Source organism: Schistocerca serialis, chromosome 9 (genome assembly GCF_023864345.2).
Source record: "Schistocerca serialis cubense isolate TAMUIC-IGC-003099 chromosome 9, iqSchSeri2.2, whole genome shotgun sequence".
Taxonomy (NCBI): Eukaryota; Metazoa; Arthropoda; class Insecta; order Orthoptera; family Acrididae; genus Schistocerca; species Schistocerca serialis.
In genome coordinates this window covers 430,791,027-430,815,711 of record NC_064646.1, presented here as the reverse complement: position 1 = coordinate 430,815,711, position 24,685 = coordinate 430,791,027, and the positions used below count along the sequence as shown (strand labels likewise).

Genomic DNA, 24,685 nt, shown 5'->3' with positions numbered 1-24,685 from the left:
CAAGAACGGGAAAGAAATACAGTAGAAGAAAATTGGTATCTTTGAGAGATTAAATAGTGAAGGCTGCAGAGGATCAAATATGTAAAAAGATGAGGGTTAGTTGAAATCCTTGGGTAACTGAAGAGTGATTGAATTTAAATGATGAAAGAAGAAAATATAAAAATGCAGTAAATAAAGCAGACGAAAAGGAATACAAACGTCTCAAAATTGAGATCAACAGGAAGTGCAAAGTGGCTGGAGGACAAATGTAAGGATGTAGAAGCATATATCACTTGGGGTAAGAGAGATACTAAAAAACTCTAAACTCCTCCTGAACAGACTATAAAGGCCCAACAGTACCATCCGGCTGTTGTGTCATCCTCAGCCCACGGGCATCACTGGATGCAGACATTGAGGAGCATGTGATCAGTACACCACTCTCCTGGCCATATGCCATTTTCGGAGACCAGAGCCACTACTTCTCAGTCAAGTAGCTCCTCAGTTTGCCTCACAAGGGCTGAGTGTCTACAGGAAAATTAAAGAGACCTTTGGAGAAAAGAGAACCATCTAAATGAATATCATGTGCTCAGATGAAAAACCAGTCCTAAGTAAAGAACGGAAAACGGAAAGGTGGAAGGGGTATTTAGAGGGTCTATACAAGAGCAATGTACCTGGGGGCAGTAGTGTGGAAATGGAAGAGAGCTAGATGAAGATAAAATGGGAGGTATGATACTGCATGAAGAATTTGACAGAACACTGAAAGACGTAAGTCAAAACAAGGCCCAGGAGTTGACAAAATTCCATTAGAACTATTGATAGCCTTGGGAGAGCCAGCCATGACAAAACTTTTCCATCTGATGAGCAAGATGTATGAGAAAGGCAAAATAGCCACAGATTTCTAGAAGAATATAATTCCAAACCCAAAGAAAGCAGGTGTTGACAGGTGTGAAAATAACTGAAACATCAGTTTAATAAGTTATGGTCGCAAAATACTAACACGAATTCTTTACAGACGAATGGAAAAACTGGTAGAAGCTGCCGTTGGGGAAAATCAGTTTGAATTCCATAGAAGTGTTTGAACACGCAAGGCGATGTTGACCCTACGATTTATCTTAGAAGATACGTTAATGAAAGACAAACCTACATTTCTAGCATTTGTAGACTTAGAAAAAGCTTTTGACAATGTTGACTGGAATACTTTCTTCAAATTTTGAAGGTGGCAGGCATAAAATACAGAGAGCGAAAGGCTATTTACAATTTGTACAGAAACCACATGGCAATTGCAAGAGTCGAGGGGCTGAAAAGGGAAACAGTGATTGAGAAGGGAGTGAGACTGGGCTGTAGCCGATCCCTGGTGTTCAGTCTGTATTTTGAGCAAGCAGCAAAGGAAACAAAAGAAAAATGTGGAGCAGGAATTAAAATCCATGGAGAAGAAACAAAAACTTTGAGGTTTGCCCATGACACTGTAATTCTGTCGGAGACAGCAAAGGACCTGGAAGAGCAGCTGAATGGAATGGATAGTGTCTTGAAAGGGGGATATTAGATGAACATCAACAAAAGCAAAACTAGGATGATGGATTGTAGTCGAATTAAATTAGGTTATGCTAAGGGAATCCAATCAGGAAATGAGATGCTTAAAGTAGTGAATGGGTTTTCTTAAAGTAGTGAATAATTTTGCATTTCGCGGAGCAAAGTAACTGTTGATGGTCGAAGTAGAGAGATTATAAAATGTAGACTGGCTATGGCAAGGAAAGTACTTTTATGGAGTGTAGTCATGTGTGGAAGTGAAACATGGACAATAAAGAGTGTAGACAAGAAGAGAGTAGAAGCTTTTGAAATGTGGTGCTACAGAATAATGCTGAAGATTAGATGGGTATATCAAGTAACTATTGAGGAGGTACTGATTAGAATTGGGGAGATGAGGAATTTGTGGCACAACTTGACTAGAAGAAGGGATCCGTTGGTAGGGCATGTTTTGAGGCATCAAGGGATTACCAATTTAGTACTGTAGGGAAGCATGGAGGGTAAAAATTGTAGGGGGAGACCAAGAGATGGATACATTAAGCAAATTTGGAATGATGTAAGTTGCAGTACTTATTCAGAGATGAAGATGCTTGCACAGGATAGAGTAGCATGGAGAGCTGCATCCAACCAGTCTCTTGACTGGCCACAACAGCAACATGTGTAAAATGATTATAGACATTTCATGGATTCCATGGTGATCAGGACACCCATATTGGTGTTTTGCAGCAGTTGTTCAATTTATTCCTGCAGCATTGTCAGTTTCTTCATAGAGTTGTATTACACAGTTTTGTTTGATGGTCCATTCATGTTCATTTGCTTTTGAGCCTATAAGGTCTCATCATAGGGTACACACAGAAAATAGAGTTGGCTCATAATCACCCCATTGCAGGTATCATAATGCAAAATACAAATTGTAATGAACAACAAAAGTAAGGAGAAATTTAGGTATTTTAGTAGTTAAAAGGTAACAAGTGCATACCAGCCAAACTGTCGAACTCAGGGTGTCACAAGGGCCCACCCATCATCTGTCTATAGTAGCAGGAAGTCAAATAATACAAGTGCACCTCTTGAAGGCACAGGCCGCCACACTTGAATATTGAGCTCGTGAAGATAAGCAATTAATTCTATGATAACCATCAATTAAGTTAATATTGCACTGTAAGGAAGTTAATTAGAGTCTGTTTCATATTATCTATTGAAGGTTTCACTCATTTCAAAGTAGTTCTTGAAAAAACAAAAACATAACGTGAGAGCTGGTTTCCATGTACTTCAGACATAGGTTTATGTACAACCTTAAGACATTTGTTTAAGTATTAAGTGAAGAATTTAGGTTGTTTTCATTACACATGTATTTAGTAGCACCGTATCTACTCAGGGAATTAGAGGTTTTAAGTTTTATCTTTTACTTCCTTTCAAAATGTGCAATGTACGTATTGCACATACACGATCTTTGCCTAATTTTTCAGGTATGCAAGTTTTGATTTTTAATGTTAGTTTAAGTGCGTTACGTTTCTATATTAATAGTATACACGTATATTAGTGTTCCACATAACTTTAGTGACTCTTGTGATCTGTAGTTATTATAATATTACTGTTATTGCGTAGATAATTTTTGAAAAATATTGTAAACAACTGTGAGTGACAAGTGTTTGAGCTGATGTAGGAAAGTTAGTTCTTTGGTTCTGTGCAACTGTTGTGACAGATCGTTACATTACAGGGAATGTAGTGGCATGGGAATTGGGGAAGCAAAAGGGTGTATTACTTGGTATTGCAGAGTATGTTCAAAGGATAGGAAAGATTAGAGCCCATAAGGCCGAATTGAATAGTGCTAGGGAAGAACTGGTGGATGTTAAGGCGGGAGAAGGGTGAAGACGTGGGAAGTGGTATCAAGGAACGGGGACCACGGAAGAGAACAGTGTCTGACAATTTCATCATTGGCACAAACAATAGATTTGCCTTGCTACCTCAATCAACTAAGGAAGAGGATCAAGTGGATGTAAGTGTATTCAGCACTCAACAATCTTTCACTAGGAAACCAATCGTTTCAAAAAAATAGAAAGCAGGAGGGAAGTTCTGTTGTTAGGTAGTAGCCATCGAAGAGGTGTGGGCCATATCCTGCAGAAAAAAATTAGGTGACAGGTACCAGGTCACAAGTATTTTCAAGCCCAGTGGATGTCTTAGCCAAGTGACAGAGGATGTAGGATCATTGTCCAAGGGTTTTACAAAGGAGGATCATGTTGTGGTATTGGGTGGAGCGGGGAACAGTATTGATAGGGATCAGGGCTACTGTATTTAATGTGAACTGTTAAAAATAGCATCTGCAATGAATCATACAAATGTTGGCTTGGTTCCTGCTTTCACGCAGTGTTATTGGCCCCAATTGAACAGCTCTGTCATGAGGGAGCTAGATCAGCTGCTTTGGGTGGCTACTTTGTCAGGCATAGGTTTGGTTCCTGTTGATGGTACTGGTAGGCGGGACTCCACAAGACATGGCCTGCATCTTGTAGGAAAGGGAAGGGTAAATTGGCTGCAATGATAGCAAAATCTTTAAGGGGGGGGGGGGGGGGGGGCACTGAAACTCATGGGAGTATCTCTTTTTTAGGCTAAGATCAGTGCCCAATCATCCAAAGTTGATTGAAATTAAGCTTAATGAGAAGCCCAGACAGGCAGGTATTAGAGATGTTAAAATATCACAAAATTATCATAAAGTACAGTGAAAAATAATGTTTGTATGTCACAAGATTCTCAAAAAGGTACAGTGAAAAATAATGTTAGTATATTGCATCGGAATATCAGGGGATTAAAAAACAAGGGAGATGAGCTTCCTGTTTGTTTAGAAGATTTAGAAACTGAGGGTGGAGTAGATGTACTATGCCTGTCTGAACATCATATAGTTACAGGTATGGAAATGGTAAATGTAGGTGGATACAAGCTTTCAGCATATGTAAGTAGAGACAGTATGGAGCGAGGAGGAGTTGCGATATCAGTTAAAATCTGTCATAGTGTGAAAAAATTGGGAACTAACAAATTTTGTGTAGAGCAACATATAGAAGCATATGCTTGTGAGCTTAAATTAAATAATGGTACTTTTATAATTGTAGATGTGTATAGGTCCCTATTGGGAAATTTTCAGCAATTTTTGAAAAACTTGGATTCTTTGTTGAGCTATGTGTCAGAGAGAGGGAAGAAAATTATTGTTTGTGGGGATTTCAGTGTAGTTTTTCTGAAAGAGTCAGATAGAAAACTTGACCTTGAAATATTACTTGGTTCTTTCAGTTTGATATCAGTTATTGATTTTCCTACTTGGGTGCTACAGGCAAGTGGCACACTGATAGATAATGTTTTTATAGGCCAAGATAAATTTAATCAAATAAAAACTTTTCCTATTAAGAATGGTCTGTCTGATTATGATGCACAGCTAGTTACAGTATCTGACATTGCTCCATACAGTAATGCAAAACAGTCCTCCAAAATAGTGCGTTCAATACGATTTAAGACTTGAAAATTTTAGGGAAAGCTTGCAACAGAGTGGGATTAGGTGTACAGGGAACCTATTTCATGATACCTTTGTGAGTACATTTGAAAATCATTTCCCTAAGAAAACAGTGAAACATAATTGTAAGAAACCACCTAAAAAGCCATGGCTTATTAAAGGGATAAACGCATCTTTAAACAGGAAAAGGAAACGTATCTTATAGCTAGGAGGAGTAATGATCCAGAAACACTGAAACATTATAAAAACTACTGCACTGTATTAAGAAAAGTTATTAAAAAGTGTAGAAGTATGTGCATTATGTCTGAGATTAGCACATCTGATAATAAAATTAAACAATTTGGAATATTGTTAAAAGGGAAACATGGCAGCCGAGAGCACAGGAAGACTGTATTCCTATCAAACTCAATGAAATGTTTGTTAACAAGAAGTCAGAAGTACAAAACATTTTTGATAATAATTTTCTAAGTGTTGTAGAGCAAATAGGATCCAGCTATTCATTAGAAAATGCAAGGCAGTATATGGAAGAGGCAATTGAAATTCAACCCATCTCCTACTGAAATTAGGAAAATAATAAGTTCACTTAAAAGCAGAAGCTCACATGGAATTGATGGCATACCAGCAAAGTACTAAAAGCTTGTTCCCAACAGATAAGCAGGGTTGTCAGCCACATATGTAGTAGCTTACTGAAACAGGTTGTTTTTTTTTTCCCCCAGATAGACTACAATACGCTATTGTTAAACCATTGCATAACTACTACTGCCCAATCTCATTTCTGACAGCTTTATTCAAAATATATTGTATTAAAGAGTAGCATCACATATTTGTACAAATGAAGTACTAACAAAATGTCAGTTTGGTTTTCAGAAAGTTTTTCAACAGAAAATGTTATATATGCTTTTACTGATCAATTATTAGAAGCATTGAATAACCAAACATCACCTTTTGAGATATATTGTGACCTCTCAAAGGCTTTTCATTGTGTGAATCGTGGAATTCTTCTAGATAAGCTCAAGTATTGTGGTGTGAGTGGGAAAGTGTACAAATGGATTATTTCATATTTAACTGGAAGAATGCAGAATGTTGAAACTAACAGTGCAGATAGCGTGCAAAAATCAACAGTCCTCTAACTGGGGAGATATGAAGAATGGTGTCCCCCAAGGTTCAGTCTTGAGTCCTTTACTTTTTTTTAATTTACATTAATGACTTCCCACATTATATTCATGAAGATGCAAAGTTAGTTCTTTTTGCTGATGGTGCAAGTATAGCAATCACACCCAACAAACAAGAATCAGCTGAAGGAATTGTAAATAATGTCTTTCAGAAAATAATTAAGTGGTTCTCTGAAAATGGACTCTCTCACTAAATTTTGAGAAAACACAGTATATACAATTCTGTACAGTAAATGGCACATTACCACTGATAAATATAGAATATGAACAGAAGTCTGTTGCTGAGACAGAAACTCAAATTTTCTGGATGTGTGCATCGTTGAGAAATTGAATTGGAAGTAACACATCGATGATCTGCTGAAACAATTAGGTTCAGTGACTTGTGCAATTAGGGTTATTGTAAATTTTGGTAATAAACATATTAGTAAATTAGACTACTATGCCTATTTTCATTCACTGCTTTCATATGGCGCCATATTTTGAGGTAATTCATCATCAAGAGAAAAAGTGTTCGTTGCACAAAAGTGTGTAAGCAGAATAATTGCTGGAGCCCACCTAAGATCACCTTGCAGACATTTATATAAGGAATTCAGGATATTCACAGTACCTTCCCAATACATATATTCACTTCTGAAATTTGTTATTAATAAGCCATCCCAATTCAAAAATAACAGCAAAGTGCATAGCTACAACACTTTTCTTCGCTATTCTGGGTTAAATCTGACATTGGCACATAAAGGGGTGAATTATGCTGCCACAAAAATCTTTGGTCATTTGCGAAATAGCATTAAAAGTCTGACAGATAGCAACCAACGTTTAAAAACAAATTAAAAGAATTTCTGAATGACAACTTCTTCTACACAATAGATGAGTTTTTAGACATGAAGTAGTAACTGTAATTATTTTGTGTAAAGAAAACTTACGTTAAAGTGACACATTGCACATCGTTACAAAATTTCGTATTCATGATGTATGGAACAAGTATGTGTGTATGTGTATGTAAGGATAAATGAAACCTACACTGCTGACAGGTGGCACTGATGTGTGCTTCCACAATCTACGTATGATGTTTAGGATGAGAATGTTTTTGTGGAGCTCTTCTTGTGTAACTGTTAGGAAGCAGTATGTACTACATATGTTTAGTACATATGTCTAGTTTCCATTACTCTGTATGCTCCCCCCATGGGTTTGGGGGTTAGAATATGCCCGCGGTATTCCTGCCTGTCGTAAGAGGTGACTAAAAGGAGTCTCAAACATTTTGGCCTATATGTGGTGGTCCCCTCTCAGGTTTGACCTCCATCTTTCCAAATTCTTCCGCAGAGCGAGCCAATTGGGGAAGGGCACCTTACATGGTGCATTTTGTCCATCATGCATTGAGACCTCTAGCCAGCTTTATCATCGTCGCATTGCCGTTCTGCTCGTTCTCCATCTCTTGGGTGAGGATGCGTTCCTGGGTGCAATTTCCACTATGCACTGTGCAGTGTTGCTTTTTGCAGAGGCAACGACCATGGACTTTATTGCACCTAATATCCAGCACGGTAGCCAGTCCGTTGTGATGGGGCCACCATGTACCCTGTTGGTTGTGGCCCCTGACAACACAGGGATCACTCTACTGATGCCTGCGCCATTAACTCCCCACGTATGCTAAGGAGTAGATGCCCATTTCCCTGGGGCATCAGGACTCCCGGCAATGGCCATCCTCCCAGGTGGCCCTTGCTGTGGCTGGGTGGCGCCCATGGGGAGGACCCTTGGTCGGAGTAGGTGGCATCAGGGTGGATGACACGCAATGAAGTGTGGCACATCATCTCTTGCTGGTGGCCAGCCACCAGCAGTCTCTAAGCGTTCGAGGGCTCACTTTAAAGCTAAGGTGTATGACCCCAAATCGTTCCCCTCCTTGGCCACACTAAGGAAGGTTCGAAAGGCTATGAGTGACAGTGAAACGTATTCGCCCTGGTATCTCGTCTGTACCATAGCTGACGGGGAATCCTTTGTGTCTGTGAAGCCTCAGTTCTTTTTAGAGCATTTAGAGGACACGTTCGGGGGGTGAAGGGCTTGTCAAAATGCGGTCAGGGTCAGTCTTGATAAAAACAGCATCCTATGCCCAGTCACGAGCGTTGCTCGCTTGTACGAAGCGGGGGGATGTTCCTGTTACTATCACCCCCCCCCCCCCCTCCCCCCATAAAAGCTTAAATATGGTCCAGGGCATTATTTTCCACAGAGATCTTCTTTTACAGTCCAATGACGAGCTGCGTGCCAACGTAGAGTGACTAGGTGTCCATTTCGTCTGGCGCATCCACAGGGGTCCGAGGGATCATCAAGTTGCCACCAGTGCCTACATCTTGGCCTTTGAAGCTGACACATTACCTGAGAAGGTCAAGTGATGGTCTACTGTTGTAATGTCAAGCAATATATCCCTCCCCCGATGTGGTACTTCAAATGTTCGGCCATATGTCTTCCCGCTGCGCTTCCAGCCTCATATGTCGTAATTTCTGATACTCCATGTGCCCTGCCTCCCATCTGTGTCAACTGCGGAGAGCACCATCCCCCTTGCTCTCTGGGCTGTAAGATCCTACAGAGGGAATGGAAAATAATGGAATACAAGACCCTGGATCGACTGACCTACACTGAGTCTATGCGGAAATTTGAACGACTTCATCCAGTATGCATGACGTCATCTTATGCTGCCACTGTCACTCCTGCTAGTTCCCATAGCTGCACCACATACCGTCAGCTGTCAGAGCCAGAGGACCACACCTGGCCCCTTGATGGTGAGGGCCACTTCTCTCTCTGTTGCTCCCGCACCACCTACCTTGGGAGCAGCACCCCCTCAACCACTGGGGACACCAGTCCCCACTTCTAAGCCAGAGAAGCGTAAGTCTTCTTTGACTTCTCTCGCTCGGAATGGATCCCTTGGTCACTCCCTTCCCAGGTTCCTACCAGTGTCACACCAGTCACCCACCAGTGGCTTAAGAAGCCACAGGTCACTGGTCGTTGAGCTTCGTGATCCTCTTCGGTCCCAGAGACTGACTCAAAAAAGCCCTCCCAGCAAGGGCAACCAAAGGAACAGCGTGAGAAAGTGAAGACCCCTAAGACCAACGAACCTGCGGTGGCACCTACTCCACCGCTACCTACAAGCTCTGCGGCTGAGGATGAGGTGGAGATTCTTGTGTCCACTGAGGACGTCGATCTCGCAGGACCCTCGGACGCAATGGACGTCACTCACACGGGTAATCAATCGGTGGCAGCAGGTGACCCAACGGCGTAATCTGCCTCCCCCGTCCCTTCATGCCTTTCTCAGCCATGGACAATGTCATCCTTCAGTGGAACTGCAGTGGTTTCTTCCACCATCTTGCTGAGCTCCGACAACTTCTCAGCCTTCACCCTTTCCTCTGCATTGCTCTTCAAGAAACTTGATTTCTGGCAATGCGAACCCCCACCCTCCGTGGCTATCGGGGTTATTATAGGAACCGGGCAGCTTATGATAGGATATTTGGTGGCGTCTGCATCTACGTCCTTCACTCCCTTCACAGCGAGTCTGTCCCTCTACGAACACCTTTAGAGGCTGTCTCTGTTCGGGTGTGGACACCTCAGGCTGTTACTGTCTGCAGTCTGTATCTTCCACCGGATGGTGATGTTCCACAGCATGTCCTGATTGTGCTGATAGCCCAATTGCCGCCCCCTTTTCTGTTACTGGGCAACTTCAATACCCATAACCCTCTGTGGAGTGGATCAGTGGCATCAGGCCAAGGCGCCACCGTTGAGCATGTATTGGTATAGCTCAACCTTTCCCTTTTAAATGATGGTGCCTTCACACATTTCAGTGTGGTGCATGGCACATACTCAGGCATCGACCTTTCGATCTGCAGCCCTAGCATCTTACCATGTGTCCAGTGGAGTGTGCATGACGACTTGTGCGGTAGTGACCAATTTCCGATCTTTCTGTCACTGGCACAGTATCATTCTTCTAGGTGCCCCTGCAAGTGGGCTATGAATAAGGCTGACTGGAACTTGTTCTCCTCCGTTGCCACTATTGAGCTTCTTTCCAATGACGCCATTGATGCAGTGGTTCACTCAGACACCACTGGCATCGTTAGTGCTGCGAAATCTGCCATTCCCTGTTCTTCTGGATCCCCTCGGTAGAGGACTGTGCCTTGGTGGTCGCCTGCGATCGCTGAGGCGATTAAAGATCGCAGGCGGGCACTCCAGTGTCACAAGCGGCATCCCTCATTAGAACACCTCATCACCTTTAAACGGCTCCGTGCGCGGGCCCGCTGCCTGATTCGCCAACACAAGCAGTCGTGCTGGGAATGGTATGTCTCCACCATTGGCCTCCGTGCCTTTCCATCGTAGGTTTTGGGCCAAGATTAGGTGCCTCTATGGCTATCAGACCCCTGTCAGTGTCCCTTCGCTTTCACTGAATGAGGAGTTTGTACTGACCCTGACACAATTGCCAAGCACTTAGCAGAGCATTTTGCTCAGAGTTCTGATCCTGCGAATTACCTACTTGCCTTCTGCTCCATTAAAGAGCAGTTGGAACGTTGGAGCCTTTTGTTTCACAAGGACCACCCTGAATCCTACAATGTTCCATTCAGTGAGTGAGAATTCCAAAGTGCCCTAGCCGCTTGCCCTGATATGGCTCCCAGACCAGATCGCATCCACTGTTAGATGGTGAAACACCTCTCAGTGGACTGCCAGTGATGCCTCCTAGACCTTTACAACCATATCTGGGTTGGGGGTGAATTCCCGTCGCAGTGGCGGGAAAGCACCGTAATCCCCGTTTTGAAACCTGGCAAGAACCCACTGGAGGTGAACAGCTACCGTCCCATTAGCCTCACCAACATTCTCTGCAAACTACTTGAACGAATGGTGAGCAGGTGGTTGTGTTGGCTCCTGGAGTCTCGGGGCCTTCTGGCTCCATTCCAGGGTGGATTCTGCCGAGGCCACTCAACGACAGATAATTTGGTGTGCCTTGAGTCTGCCGTCCGCACGGCATTTTCTAGGCGCCAACATCTGGTCGCCGTCTTTTTTGATTTACGGAAGGCCTACGACACGACCTGGTGTCACCACATCATTGCCATGCTGCGTGAGTGGGGCCTCCGTGGCTCGCTCCCAGTTTTTATACGGAACTTTCTCTCCTTCCATACCTTCAGTGTTCAAGTAGAAGGCTCCTTTAGCTCCTCCCATATCCAAGAGAATGGGGTTCCGCCGGGCTCTGTATTGAGCGTTCCACTATTTTTGGTCGCTATAAATGGCCTAGCAGCAGCTGTAGGGCCGTCAGTGTCGCCCTCCTTATACACTGATGATTTCTGCCTTTATTTCAGTTCCTCAACCATTGATGTTGCTGAACGCCGACTACAGGGAGCCATTCAGAAAGCGCAGTCATGGGCTCTCGACCATGGGTTTCACTTCTCTGCAGACAAGACCTGCGTTTTGCACTTCTGTTCGCAATGGACAGTCCACCCTGACCCAGCCCTTGTCCTTGATGGCCATCTACTACGGATAGTCGAAACATATTGCTTTTTAGGACTGGTTTTCAATGCCCGACTAACATGGCTCCCCCACATTCGTCAGCTTAAGCGAAAGTGCTTGTGGCGTATCACCGCCCTCCGCTTCCTGGGCAACACCACTTGGGGGGCAGATTGCTCTATGTTGCTGCAGCTCTACAAAGCCCTAGTTCAGTCGCATATCGACTATGGGAGTATCGTGTATGGTTTGTCAGCACCCTCGGCATTAAAACTGCTTGATCCTGTGCACCACTGCAGGGTCTGTTTAGCGAAAGGCGCTTTTTGAACGAGTCCAGTGGACAGTCTCCTAGTGGAGGCTGGAGTCCCTCCATTGCACATCAGGCGCTGCCAACTGCTCGCCCACTATGCAGTGCACATCCATAGCTCTCCTCAGCACCCTAACTATCGTCTTTTGTTCCCGAGCTCTGTGGTTCCTCTTCCGGAACGGCGTCCCCAGTCAGGGATAATGTTTGCTGTACGTGTTCGTTCCCTATTGGTGGAACTCGAGTCCTTACCTTTCCAGCGTCTCGTGCGGGCCCATACACCAATGCCTCCATGGCGTGTGCCTCGGCCAAAACTATGGCTGGACCTGTCGCGCGGTAAGGTCTCTGTTCCTCCTGAGGCACTCTGCAGTCACTTCATATCCATCCTTGATGAATCCTGAGGTTCTGAAGTCATCTATACTGATGGCTCCCTGGTAGATGGTTGTGTAGGCTTTGCCTATGCTCACTCGGCCCATATCGAACAGCTCTCCTTGCCGGATGGCTGCAGTGTCTTTGGATGGCTGCAGTGTCTTCACTGCCGAGCTGGTGGCCATCTCACGTGCCTTTGAGCATATTCGTTCCTGCCCCGGTGTGTCCTACATGGTATGCAGTGATTCGCTGAGTGGTTTACAGGCCATTGATCAGTGCTACCCACGCCATCCCCTGGTAGTTTCCATCCAGGAGTCTATTTATGCCCTCTAACGATCTGGTCGGTCAGTAGTCTTTGTATGGACCCCGGGGCATGTCGGAATCCCGGGAAATGAGCTTGTTGACAGCCTGGCCAGACAGGCCACTCATAAGCCGCTTCTGGAGATTGTCATACCAGAACCTGTCCTCCGTTCGGTGTTACGCCCGCAAAGTTCTCGGGATTTGGGATGCTGAATGGCGCAGCTTAGTTAACCCCAATAAACTCCGTGCCATCAAGGAGAGCACAAATGAGTGGCAGTCTTCTCTGCGGGCTTCTCGCAGGGACTCTGTGGTCCTCTGCCGCCACACTTGGCTGACGCATGGCTATCTTCTCTGGCGTGAGGTCCCGCCATGTTGTCACTGCGGCTCCCGCTTGACAGTGGCCCACATTTTGGTGAACTGTCCATATCTCGCCACTCTAAGATGGCATTTTAATCTCCCTGACACCCTTGCTTCTATTTTAGGAGACGATGCCTCCATGGCTAACTTCGTTTTATATTTTATACGTGATGCTAATTTTTATTCTTCAGTTTAAGTTTTACTTCCTGTTTTTTATCTCCCAGTGCTTTCTATCCTAGTCCTTTTAGTTTAGAGATTTTAATGTGGAACAGAGGGGCTGGCTCATCCTTTATTTTATTCTCATGATCAGCCAGTCCTGGTCATCTGCTCCACTGTTTTAAGCTCTTATGCCTGTTTCTTGTATGTCGGGGTCCTGACCTCCTGTGGTGTCTCTTGTATGTTTTCCATTTTAACCCATGGACTTGGTGCACTGGAACAAGGAACCAATGACCATACAGTTTGGTCCCTTCCAACTTTAAACCCACCACCACCACCTCTGTGTATTGTTTGTATTTTTCATGCTCATTATTATTTATCTATACTAATTTATGGAGACGACACATTCATAAATGTCTAAAGAACTTGACCGATTTACTTCAGACTTTTACATGATACTCTAATGAACCTTTGGATTGACATAGGCTACATATTTTTTAACATATTATGTATATAAATATATATATGTGATATATAAAGGGGAAACATTGTTGCGAAAAATCTCAAAAGTTCTTGACAGATTTCCTTCATATTTTTATATGATACATTAATAAATATCCAGATAGACACTATATACTTGTTTAAGCAACAGTGTGCAGGCAAGAAAGAAACTGATGTGCTGTACTGTAAAAATGTGAGGTTTCATTTTCTTTCTTGCCATGAGTTTCATTAGATAAATTGTGTCTCACATATATATTCGTTTTCCTTTTGTATAATTTCAGACAAAAACAATGTGCTCTTTTGTTTTTTCCTTGCCATCAGCTTTATAGAAAGCAGGAAACGTGTATTTATGGCTTATGATTGGAATATTGCTTTAGAATCTGGTACACAGAGAGAGGGAGGAGAGAATGTGGTTGTAGACCAAGAGAGGGAGTATGAAGATATGAGCAGAAATGGTCAGAATTGTGATGAGGCTGATTATATATCTTTTTTTGAGTATTTGATGATGAGATTACATAGTCTTGAAACTGACTGTGCATAAATTGAACATCAAACTAAGATTGGAATACAGCTGCATTAATAAACTGAAGGTGTAGCTGAAATAAATTAATGAATATAGCATTTTCAAAATAAAACATCAACACACTTAAAAATAGGGTTGTGTAGCATTGGTACCCATAAGTGCATTATTTGAAAAATTGGTCTGTTTGTTGAATTTGTGAAAGAATATAAACAACCAAATACATAAAAATATCGCAAACTAGCAGTGCAGGATGGGAAAGACCAGGGGTGGAATGAGTGACAAGCTGTGACTGGTAAGTAGCTGTGTTCTGCAAAGCTCTGCCTAAAGAACTGGAATTGTTAATCACTATAGATTTAATATTTAGTACTGAATTAAAGACCAAGCATATTTTTTATTAGGATTGCTAGTAAGTATGATATTGGTGCCAGCAGTAGTATATCTGTTCATTGTGACTGCATCTTCTGTGCCAGTTCATAAATAAGTAATAAGAATATAAATTTCTTTTTACAAAAGGAGTTAAATTAACTGTGTGTGTGTGTGTGTGTGTGTGTGTGTGTGTGTGTGTGTGTACATACATAATGTGTTGTGAATGGAGCACTGTTAATCTAATCAACATTCACTTTTACAGAAAATGGAAATTCCTGAAGTTCTTACCATACGTGATTTCAAATTACATGTTAAGAGAAAGGTAATACAAGTTTTATTTTTTATTACTTATATATCATTTAAAGTTGGCTCTATGTACTTTGAATATACAATACCTCAACAAAGATTAACATTCAAACATTGTTTTCGGTCAACTGAATGCATTTGATATGGATTTTTAGCACTCTGACAATTGTTGTTGTGCCTCTCTGCCACTCCACCATTTTTGAATGCCAATTCATCAGGAAACCTAAAATCGTAGAAAAAGTAAAATATTCTTAAATTTTTGCTAGGTCTAATTGCAAAAATTAATTCTGTTCATGAGGTCTTCATCTTGCAAAGATTGCTCCAGCTGTGCTTTTGATCAATGGACACCAGTTTCCCATTCAACATCTTGAAGATTCACATGAATTAGTGGAAACATGACAGATTGTATGTCCTCAGCTTACCTGCCCAGATAGCCGTGTTAAGGCATGACTTCCAGGACTGGGAGATGCACCCACCCCAGATTGAATCCATCCAACGGATTGATGACGAGCGTCGTAATGCAGGCTAGCATAGATGTGGTTTTCAAGCAGTTTTCCACATCCCGCTAGATGAATACCAGGCTGGTACCAAAGTACTACCTCAGTTACATGATTCCCAAAGATCTTGGAAGACTTTGCTCATTTTCACAAGAAAAACATTACACATAGGCAGTTGGGATAGATATATTTTGTCCTGGGGGGTAATGGGATGGTGACAGGAAGGTCACCCTGGCACCCCTTAAACTAACATTGTCAAATCCATACATAACAATGCCGAGCCTGTGCTGATTCCAAACAAAGGCACAAGAAAAAGAATTAGTAATCTGTTGTCAGGATCACCGTCATAGGCATATTTTTTTTCCATTCCACTTCAACTTTACAATTACAATCACATTAAAATTTTGGAATTTGACACCAGATGGACATCTGCAATTTGAGTAATGGGCATGAAACACAGAGCTCTACAGTAGTTCACCCATTCTACATCAAGGCACATCAAAATATTGACTTGTTATCATAAATATCTCACTATATGGCAATGACATCAATAGTAAACTGATTCAAAATTAATTTCCAGTCATTTGGAAATTAGAAAATAATAAATGTAATTGTTTTTATTTCAAATAATATGAGAAAATGGATACAACAAATATGGGAAATTTCTCCTCCAGAAATATTCCAAGAAAATGGATTGGTCATGTAGGACCAGTGACATTATTTATCAATACCCTTCTGAAGGCCTCAAACAAGCTCTGGCAGGATTGTCGATTAAGTCTGAGCAGTCTATCAGAAGACCAGTGGCCAGAACATGTGTATTGTCTGACTTGTTTGTACAGTCCATCTTATTTGGCACCAAACTGAAGAGTCCACAAAGGTGTGTGTGGGGTGAGGCAACAGACGGACCAACCAGGCAGCTGCAAACTGACATTACACATTTATTATTGAGTTGGTTTATTTCCTGAAGCAACAGGAAATGTGTTTGGAAGGATTTATCACCATGTCTTAAAGGAAAAGCTGGCCAAGGGATGTGAGGGGGAAGTTGAATGAGCCCAAGTTGTGGAGAAAGAGGAAGAAATTTAACTGCATTTCAGAAAGCAACAGTTGTAAAGGAAACAAATAGCTTAAGGAACAGCTACCAGCAGGAGATGAAGAAGGTTAAGGAGTCTATGAAAATTGGGGCATCTACAGATGAAATTTATGCACCAAAAATTTGATATTTGCTTTAGTTTGAATGAGGAAATGCCCAGAAATTCAGGAAGCAGCAAGCATGTGACAGCAATACCAGTGAACAGAATAATGTGAGCCTAATATAAAGCAACAATGAAATTTCAGTAAGGTAGACAATTTTTAGCATTTTTCCCCTTACAGAAAATTATTTATTTGATTTTTTGGTTTTTCATTAAGAAATTGCAAACTTATTCTACATTGGTGTTCATTGAATGAAGTATAATTATGGAACATGGCCTTTGTTTACAAAATAACTCATAAAAGCCTCCTGTTCATTTTTTTTGCAGCTGCAATGGTATTTTCATACTTAATTGTCACTCATACCAGTTTTCATGTTCACAATAATAGCCAGAAACAATGATACAAACTTTTATGTCATCACTATCAAAATGTTCTGGAGGAGCATACATATTGGTAACTGTATTGATCAGAATTATTGTGTAGTATGCAACATACCATTACAACTGACTCGGGTTTGGAAGACTCAAAGTTCATGTGGGTGTGAAATGTTCTGAACAGGGGTACTTAATTTCCTCAGTCCTGAGCTTAGATTTTGTAAAGTTTATATTGGTGGTTAATGCATTACTCTTGGGCAAAATAAGAATAAAATACTAAATTTAAAAAACTTAAGTGAGTCACAGAATTTTAGAACATGTTCAAAGTGAATACCATTAAGGTTATAAAATGAGTGAAATGTGTGCAATACTTGGGAAAGTCAGTATTAAACACCTAAAAATAATGAAAACAACATCACTGGAATGAGAAAATATAAGTCATTACCAAATGTAGTCCCATTTTCCTTTATTGTGATGAAATAAACAATCACTTATTTGATAGCGTAGGATACATTAGCATATTGCGGCATGATCTAAACACATTTTAGTCCAAAATTACTGGAAACAAACATAATGTACCTTTATTTTTCGAAACTGTACTGACACTGTGATAAATAGCTTTTTTCAACATATGCTGCTAGCTACTGAGAACATGCAGAGATGAAAAAGTGATGTGGTGAAAGCACATTGTGTTAAGTAAAAGCTATAATTAGACATAGCAAGTTTGCTTGATTCCCTGACCCAGTAAAAAATAAAATTTGGATGTAACATATATGCTACATAGAGACTGAGGAGGTTATAATTTCTCATCACTGTCTTACATGCAGAGATTAGGTATATGCTTGTTCTTCTTTTACAATGTTTAAGTCCATAATTTCCTTGGCTGACCTATATCTCACCTGCCTTTTATGTTCTAGTTCAGAATTTTCTTGGCAGTCTTTTGACTTTCATTCTATTCACATGTTGTTTCCACCTCTCTGAATTCAATTATTTCCCCATTAATAGCGTCTGCATTCAACTCATTTCAGACATATTGTAGAGGACTGGGGTGAATGACCTCTACTGTGGCAGGATTGAGTTGAGACAAGGGATCGTTGTCAGGACAATGACTGATAATTGCTCAGAGGCACGTGATCATACATTTTATTGAAGAAGAAACAACAACACTCTTAGTGGCACTCCTTGGTGGTAATGCCGTCTGAGGCATGTACTGAAGGCAGTGAGTGGGAGGCGCTGATGTGGCAGGCTGCCCACAGCCTGCTGTAATGCCAGAGGGTTGGGAGAAATGCAGATGTGCAGAGTATGTGGCAGTGCATGTGCCATCTGGGCACAGCTCTGCAGCTCCAAGCAGGACACACCAGAAGGTGTTGTATCCTGTGTGATCTTTGTAGAGGAAGACTACTCTTAGCAATAGTATCTGCCCTTGTGAATGGGGGTGTAGAGCGAATGTCAGCCAGGTGTAGGTAGTTGAGCAGCTGCACCGCCGTTGTCACTAACAGAAACTCTCCAGGGCAGAAAGCTGGCTGCAGCGGAAACGATCCCAGAGGTGGACCTTCTGCAATAGCTGTGCCAGTGTCACTATTTTACTGAGTAACACTGTGCTGGAAAATAGTGGCGATGCTATACCACCCCTCGCTGGTAGATCTGGTTTCCGGATCTTAGCTCATGGTGGTTTTCACATGTCGAGGCACAGATGGGAATTGCATTGTTGCCAGTTCCAAGTAACAGTTGTGGTATGTGCATGCATGTCCTTTGAACTAGAAATCCTGCAAATTATGTGCCTCGCTTGCTTATGCAGAAATTGTCACTTACCACCACCATCAGCGATGACAAGTAGGGTAGAAATTCGCTAAACAATTCGCTACAGTCACTTTTAATGGTCTCATTAGCTATGGCATTCATAGCAGAGTGCTGCGAACGTTACTGAACACCCACTGGTTGTCGGAGAATGCATGACGTACGTGTGCGGAACAATCCTAAATTCGATCACTATTGTTTGTGACTCTAGCTATAGTGTGAAAGATCCCAAAATAGGCAAGGTGGAAATGGGGTGGAAGAATATTATGGATTTAATTGGTTTGATTTTCCTGCATTATCATTTTTCAAAGACACAGATAAGCCCTGGAATACATGGCATAGACATCAGACCTGTATCAGGGCAAGTTATGTTTCTCCAAGATTGTGCCATTACCTCTCCTGAACTAACATCCTCAGCATCCATTGATCCAAAAGGTGATTTTGACTGATTTTGAAGAAAATGGCTGTATGATGTTTAATGTGTGAAATACAGGTATATCTTTACAGCACATTTGTTGGTGAATGTCTTAGGTACAGCCACAATGTAATTTTTTTTATGACTATCTTCATATCTGTTCATTTCATGCTACATTACTACATCATTTTGCACACTCAATAGCATCATTATGGAGACATGTACTACATTGTGATGTACAATATGATACCTTGCCTGCAGGTTGGAGCAAAAAACGAAGCCAAAAGAGTTGATTTGGTTAGGCCTGTCCAATCACGTTCACATTTGACTCCAAAAAAGAGGAAATTGGAAGAGAGGTACAGCTTAGAGGAAGCAGCATATGAAATTATTAGAAGAGAGTATGCTCGAGTGAAATCTGACGAATATTCACACTTTGGCAGATTAATTGCACAGAAATTGAGGCGGCTCAAGTCTGAAAGGTTAAAAAAGGTGGCGCAAGTGGAGCTCCTAAGGAAATTATTAGAAATTGAGAGAGAGGACATGGAGGAAGACAATCGTTAATGTGGACGATACTTCCTTTACTGTAATGATAGACTGTGTGCTGTATGAGGTATCCTAATTTATTTTATTTTTTATGTTTATAAAAAAATCTGTATGTGTATATGTTGTTGAAATAATGTTTTTATAAAATAAAGTAGGAGTTACCTAATCAAAGCTAACTTAATGTAACCACTAAGAATGTCCCATTTGTGATTCATACATCCAACAATAATCAATCAACTGAAATGCTTTGTTGTAAAACACAAGACAGATATCTCAGACTGGTACATGAAGAAGCAAGTTACCAGGTTACAAAGTGTTAGTTCTAGCTGTATCTCTACAGAAAATGGCATTTTGCATGACAGGGTCATGCTTAGAGATACAGCTGTCCTGTTTCCCAATTAAAAAATTGAAATCATACAGTGACATTCTTGTGCAATTTGCAGACAATCACAGTAAACACAGCATCAACTGCTGAGCAAAGAAGGTGATCAATAGCAGACATTTCAACAATGAGACAACATGTGAACATGGCCTGCATGAGAATTGCATCTTTCCACTGGTTTCATTGCATGCACTTTTGTTTTCATGTATCTGTGAGTGCACATGGGCAAAATGGCATCATACAGACATACCCTTATGGGACTAGTATACCATGTAACAGTGTGTGGACTGTTCAATTCTGGGTCCAGTGTAGCACAATGTGGACTGTAGTGCATTGCAATCTATCAAGCTCACAACAAACTCTGTGAATGTACTAACTGTTCAGGAAACACTGTATTCTTTTTATCATTGTTTTAGATTTTACACAGGAATTACCACAAAAATTAAATTAAGTTTTTTAGATCAGATTATTTTGAACTGTATCATCTTGCTAATCCCATCACAAATTATGCACTTTGAAGAAGAAATTCAGAATTTCTCACAGGCTAGACATTTCAACAAAAACTGTGGAGGTTTGCTTATTGCATATTTGTGATTCACTGTTAAATCCCTGATAACACTTATGTGATCTGTATCTGTCTTTCCTGTTGGAATTTTCCTGCTATACTTGCTTAGGAATATCAAGAGCATTGTTACCAGCACCTGTTAGCTGTTAAACAGTATTTTCTTGGAACTGAGTAATGGACATGTTTTTGTATGAAAGTTCATTAGAAGTATTTACTAATCTGATGATAGTCAATATGTCTATAGCTCATATTTGGATCCATTAAATCAATAAACAGGTTGCATTTGTTGCCCTCTAGTCCACGTAAAGGTGAAGAAAAATGTGCATAAAAGAAATAAATCACTTTGTGACTTATTGGCGTCACATGTCCCAAACCATTGCGAGGTAATGTCGATCTCCCCATGAGACTTACATATCATTACACTTTGAACAAAACAGTTTGACTGAAATTTTTTGCCAGAAAAACTAAAACACAACTCTCTGAAAAAGATTCAGTATTTAGAATGCAGAAAAAAACTGACCGTAAACGAAATTTTGTGCACTCCATATCTCATAGTAGTTGTGAACTAAACAAGGAAAAGTACGAGATAGAATAATGACAATATAAAAAGGGATAGACTGGCACTCATTACATAGAGGAGGCACTCAGTTGCAGACTGACACAATGAAAAGATTGCTAACCATTAAACTTTCAGACAGAAAATTCCTTCATTGGAAGTTGAAAACACACACCCACCCACCCACCCACACACACACACACACACACACACACACACACATACATGACCACTGTCTATGGTAACTGTGACCTGACTCATTTGTGCGAGTTGTGATTGTGTAAACATATGTATTTACTATTTCTGAAGAAGGACTTTTGTCTGAAAGCTTAAATGTTTAGCGGTCATTTCATTGTGCCTGTGTGCAACTCAACACCTCCTCTAGGCAGTGAGTAGCAGTCTATCTTTTTCATAATTTAGTTGTTAATCATTCTTTATGTGTGCACTTATTGTTGTGCCCCCCACCTGGGTGACTGCAGCTCATCTGATGCAAGTAGAAGATGTGCAAGAAGCTTTGAACTGAGAGGGAGAAGAAGGAAGCCCACACACAGCAAGTTCGAAAGGTAAACAAAGGAGAGAAGACAACCGCTGAGCTTCAGTATTCTCTTTCATCTCTTCCTCTCCTGGCTCCTGTTTCCTTCCGTCCAGTTTCCTGTACATGTATGTGTTCTCTTGTGCCTAATACCGTTTCTCCCAATACTGTTGCTTGCTTGCTCGCTCGCTCGCTCACTCTCTCTCTCTCTCTCTCTCTCTCTCTCTCTCTCTCTCTCTCTCTCTCTCTCTCTCTCTCTCTCTCAAACACCTTATTTACATTTTGCATGATTCTCTCACAGGCTCTTCCAGTGCTGTCCATTGGGGCAAGGGCACTTGTCATCATGCTTGCAGGCTGGCACAGGTACTATGGGCCACTTGCCAGATGCCCCTCTTGCATGCATTCTGTGCACCTGTGAGCTGCTTGACCATCCCTGGCAGTGTGCTTTCGGTTGGTGCAGTACAAATGTGTACACTATGGTCTGGCTGCAAAACTGCCCCTACATCAGCTGCTTGGACACCTGTATATGTGCCTGCCTGGCAATCCTTGGGCAAGCATGTGAACTGGACCAGTGTAAACTATTTCTGTAATAGGTTCTCCCTCTCCTCCACTACTCCTGAACTTGGTTTCTCTAAACCATATAAGGCAATTGTCAAGATCAATGGTTCTCACAAGGACGGATAAGAGCATCTGAAATGAGATTTCTAAGAACAGTGACATGTTGCACATACCAAGACCAAATAAAAAAGGACAGATAAGAGAATAACTGAAATTTGAAGGGCTAAACAACACAATAGAGAAATATATAAATAAATGGAAAGAGCGTGTAGATAGAATACCAAAAGAAAGACTGGTGGAACAACTGTTGATACAGTATGAGAAGAAGAAGAAACCCAGGTAGCCTCAAAATGAGGTTGGCTCAATAATAACCTTTGGAGACAGAAAAGGCAGTTAGCCTAATCCCTGGGAGTGAAGAAGATGAAGAAGAAGAAGAATGCACTGTTCTTTTTCAGGTGCTGCAAGTTGTAATGTTACTCGTACTTGTTGGCTGCCTTTCAACCAAGAGTGAACTATTGTTGTTCCCACACTGCTCTTTATTGTTGGTCATGAGTTCGACTCCCAACACCATTGTGTGCTTTATGCTGTCATATTTTTAAAATCCCACGCTGATATTCCATGAAACACACATTCTCTCAGCATTTCCCAGTTCTGGTGGATGTGATGGCCAGCGGTATATTAATATAGTATTTCTGATATCTTAATTTTGATACACTCCTTAATTATGTGGGCCAGAAATTTGGTAATAGTACTATAATACTTGTATTTCTTTTCATGGTTATATTTGAGGCGTGTCACTGATGCCGCATCGCTCCCCAACTGTTCTCGTAGTCAGCTCCGTGTAGGAAATGCTAAGTTCATACAATATGTGGTACACATCAGTTTGTGGTGATGTAGATCCTCAGTAACATTATCAGGGGTCAAAATAGTGTATATTATATGGAACAACAACTTGGTTGAATGCCTGGAAGCTCATCATTAATCAGTCCTGCCAAGAAACTTATGAGATTACAATTGCTAAGGTGGTAAAGAGCAGTTGATTCCAATAGTTCTTTTATCACTTGCAATCAGTTCTGCTTAGAGAACTCAAATGCTTCTAGTGATGTAGCATAGCACTTACATGTGATGTTGGTATGTGTGGTGTAAAATGATGCTGTGGTATTTTAACCATACTGTTAAATCATATTCAACTTAAATGTGGCTTTTGTTGTCGCAAGGTGGTAGTTTGTGAATCACCTTCACTTCTGTGATACCTCATTCTAACTGGGCTCTGTACATGCACATCAGAATACTGTGGTAACATGCTAACTACTTAGGAACTAAGTCAGTGCATTCGTTTTTTTAACTTTGTATGTATTATCAAAACCCCACAAAGTTTGTCCAAAGACTGCCTGTACAAAGACTGGTTCATAACTACCTAAAGACTGTGTCACATGGTCACTGCCACCTCATCTTGAAAATTTTACAATAATCAAAAGTATAACATTACCTTATCGAATGCGCAATATTAAGTGATATCAATTAAAAGTTGTAATTTTGGAATAAAATTTCACACATGAACGATCTCTGTACATTATAAGGGCTCATAAGTTAAAACAATATTTAAGAATAAATTATAATCTTTGCATGAAATTGTACCACATTAGATTTTAAAATGATGATCTTAATTTATCTTTTAATGACATCCAAACTACAACAGACAATTTAATATTAACATAATTACAGTATTTGTGTGTAAAGCATGTTCAGTTCACTTACAACTTTTGATGTGAGATAGTGATACAGTTCGATTCCATAAATGTAAACATGTTGACAATAGTAAGAATTTTCATCAGACAATTAATTTGCAGTACAACATTGAATATGTCATTAAAATTACATAAATGAGCAATATAAGTTGAATAAAAGATCACATGAGAGTAAAGCATATGGATACACAAATTAGCCAATGTTCACAATGTGTAAATCAGAAGCGTGACTGTGGCATTAGATATCCTGGTTGACTTGGTATCGACCGACGAAGTTAATATTATCCTTCTCTGCCATGTTGCAATATGTATGTACAAATACAGTTTACACCATTGGATCTTACACTTGTGGTCTCGAAAAGCAGCTGAATTCACCAAAATTCAGCAACCCCCAAGATACAAGAGACTTGCTGGTGAGATGTGAGAGCATGATGGAGGTGGATCCAAACATTTGTAACCCATATGAAACTTTTTAGAAAAATCTGTATACTCTACATGATTGACGTTTTTAGGAAAATAATGTTGACAAGTTATGGAACTTTGTAGACTGCGATTTCATGTTGCTAACAGTATTTTTTTCGTAACAGTTGGCAACAATGTGTAGATAGTACATGAGGTCTGCAACGCTCCATGTTTATTATTTTTCACTGTAATTTAAAATGGAACAACATATCACAGTTAAGTCTTGTTTTAAAAATGTCAAAACTGCAGCCA

General features: G+C 40.9%; 1 protein-coding gene across 8 annotated transcripts in view; it reads left to right on the top strand.

Moving 5' to 3' along the window:
- Nucleotides 1-19,795, top strand: part of LOC126418952 (uncharacterized) — a 90,021-nt gene extending 70,226 nt beyond the window's left edge. For 7 of the 8 annotated variants that reach the window (XM_050085994.1, XM_050085990.1, XM_050085995.1 and 4 more), the window contains 2 exons: nt 14,770-14,829; nt 19,349-19,795. In XM_050085994.1, the coding sequence (XP_049941951.1) occupies nt 14,770-14,829; nt 19,349-19,648 (360 nt within the window). In that variant the 3' untranslated portion in view covers nt 19,649-19,795. The remainder of the gene's footprint in view (nt 1-14,769; nt 14,830-19,348) is intronic. The other variant, XM_050085989.1, reaches the window with a different exon arrangement.
- The last annotated feature ends 4,890 nt before the right edge of the window (nt 19,796-24,685 follow it).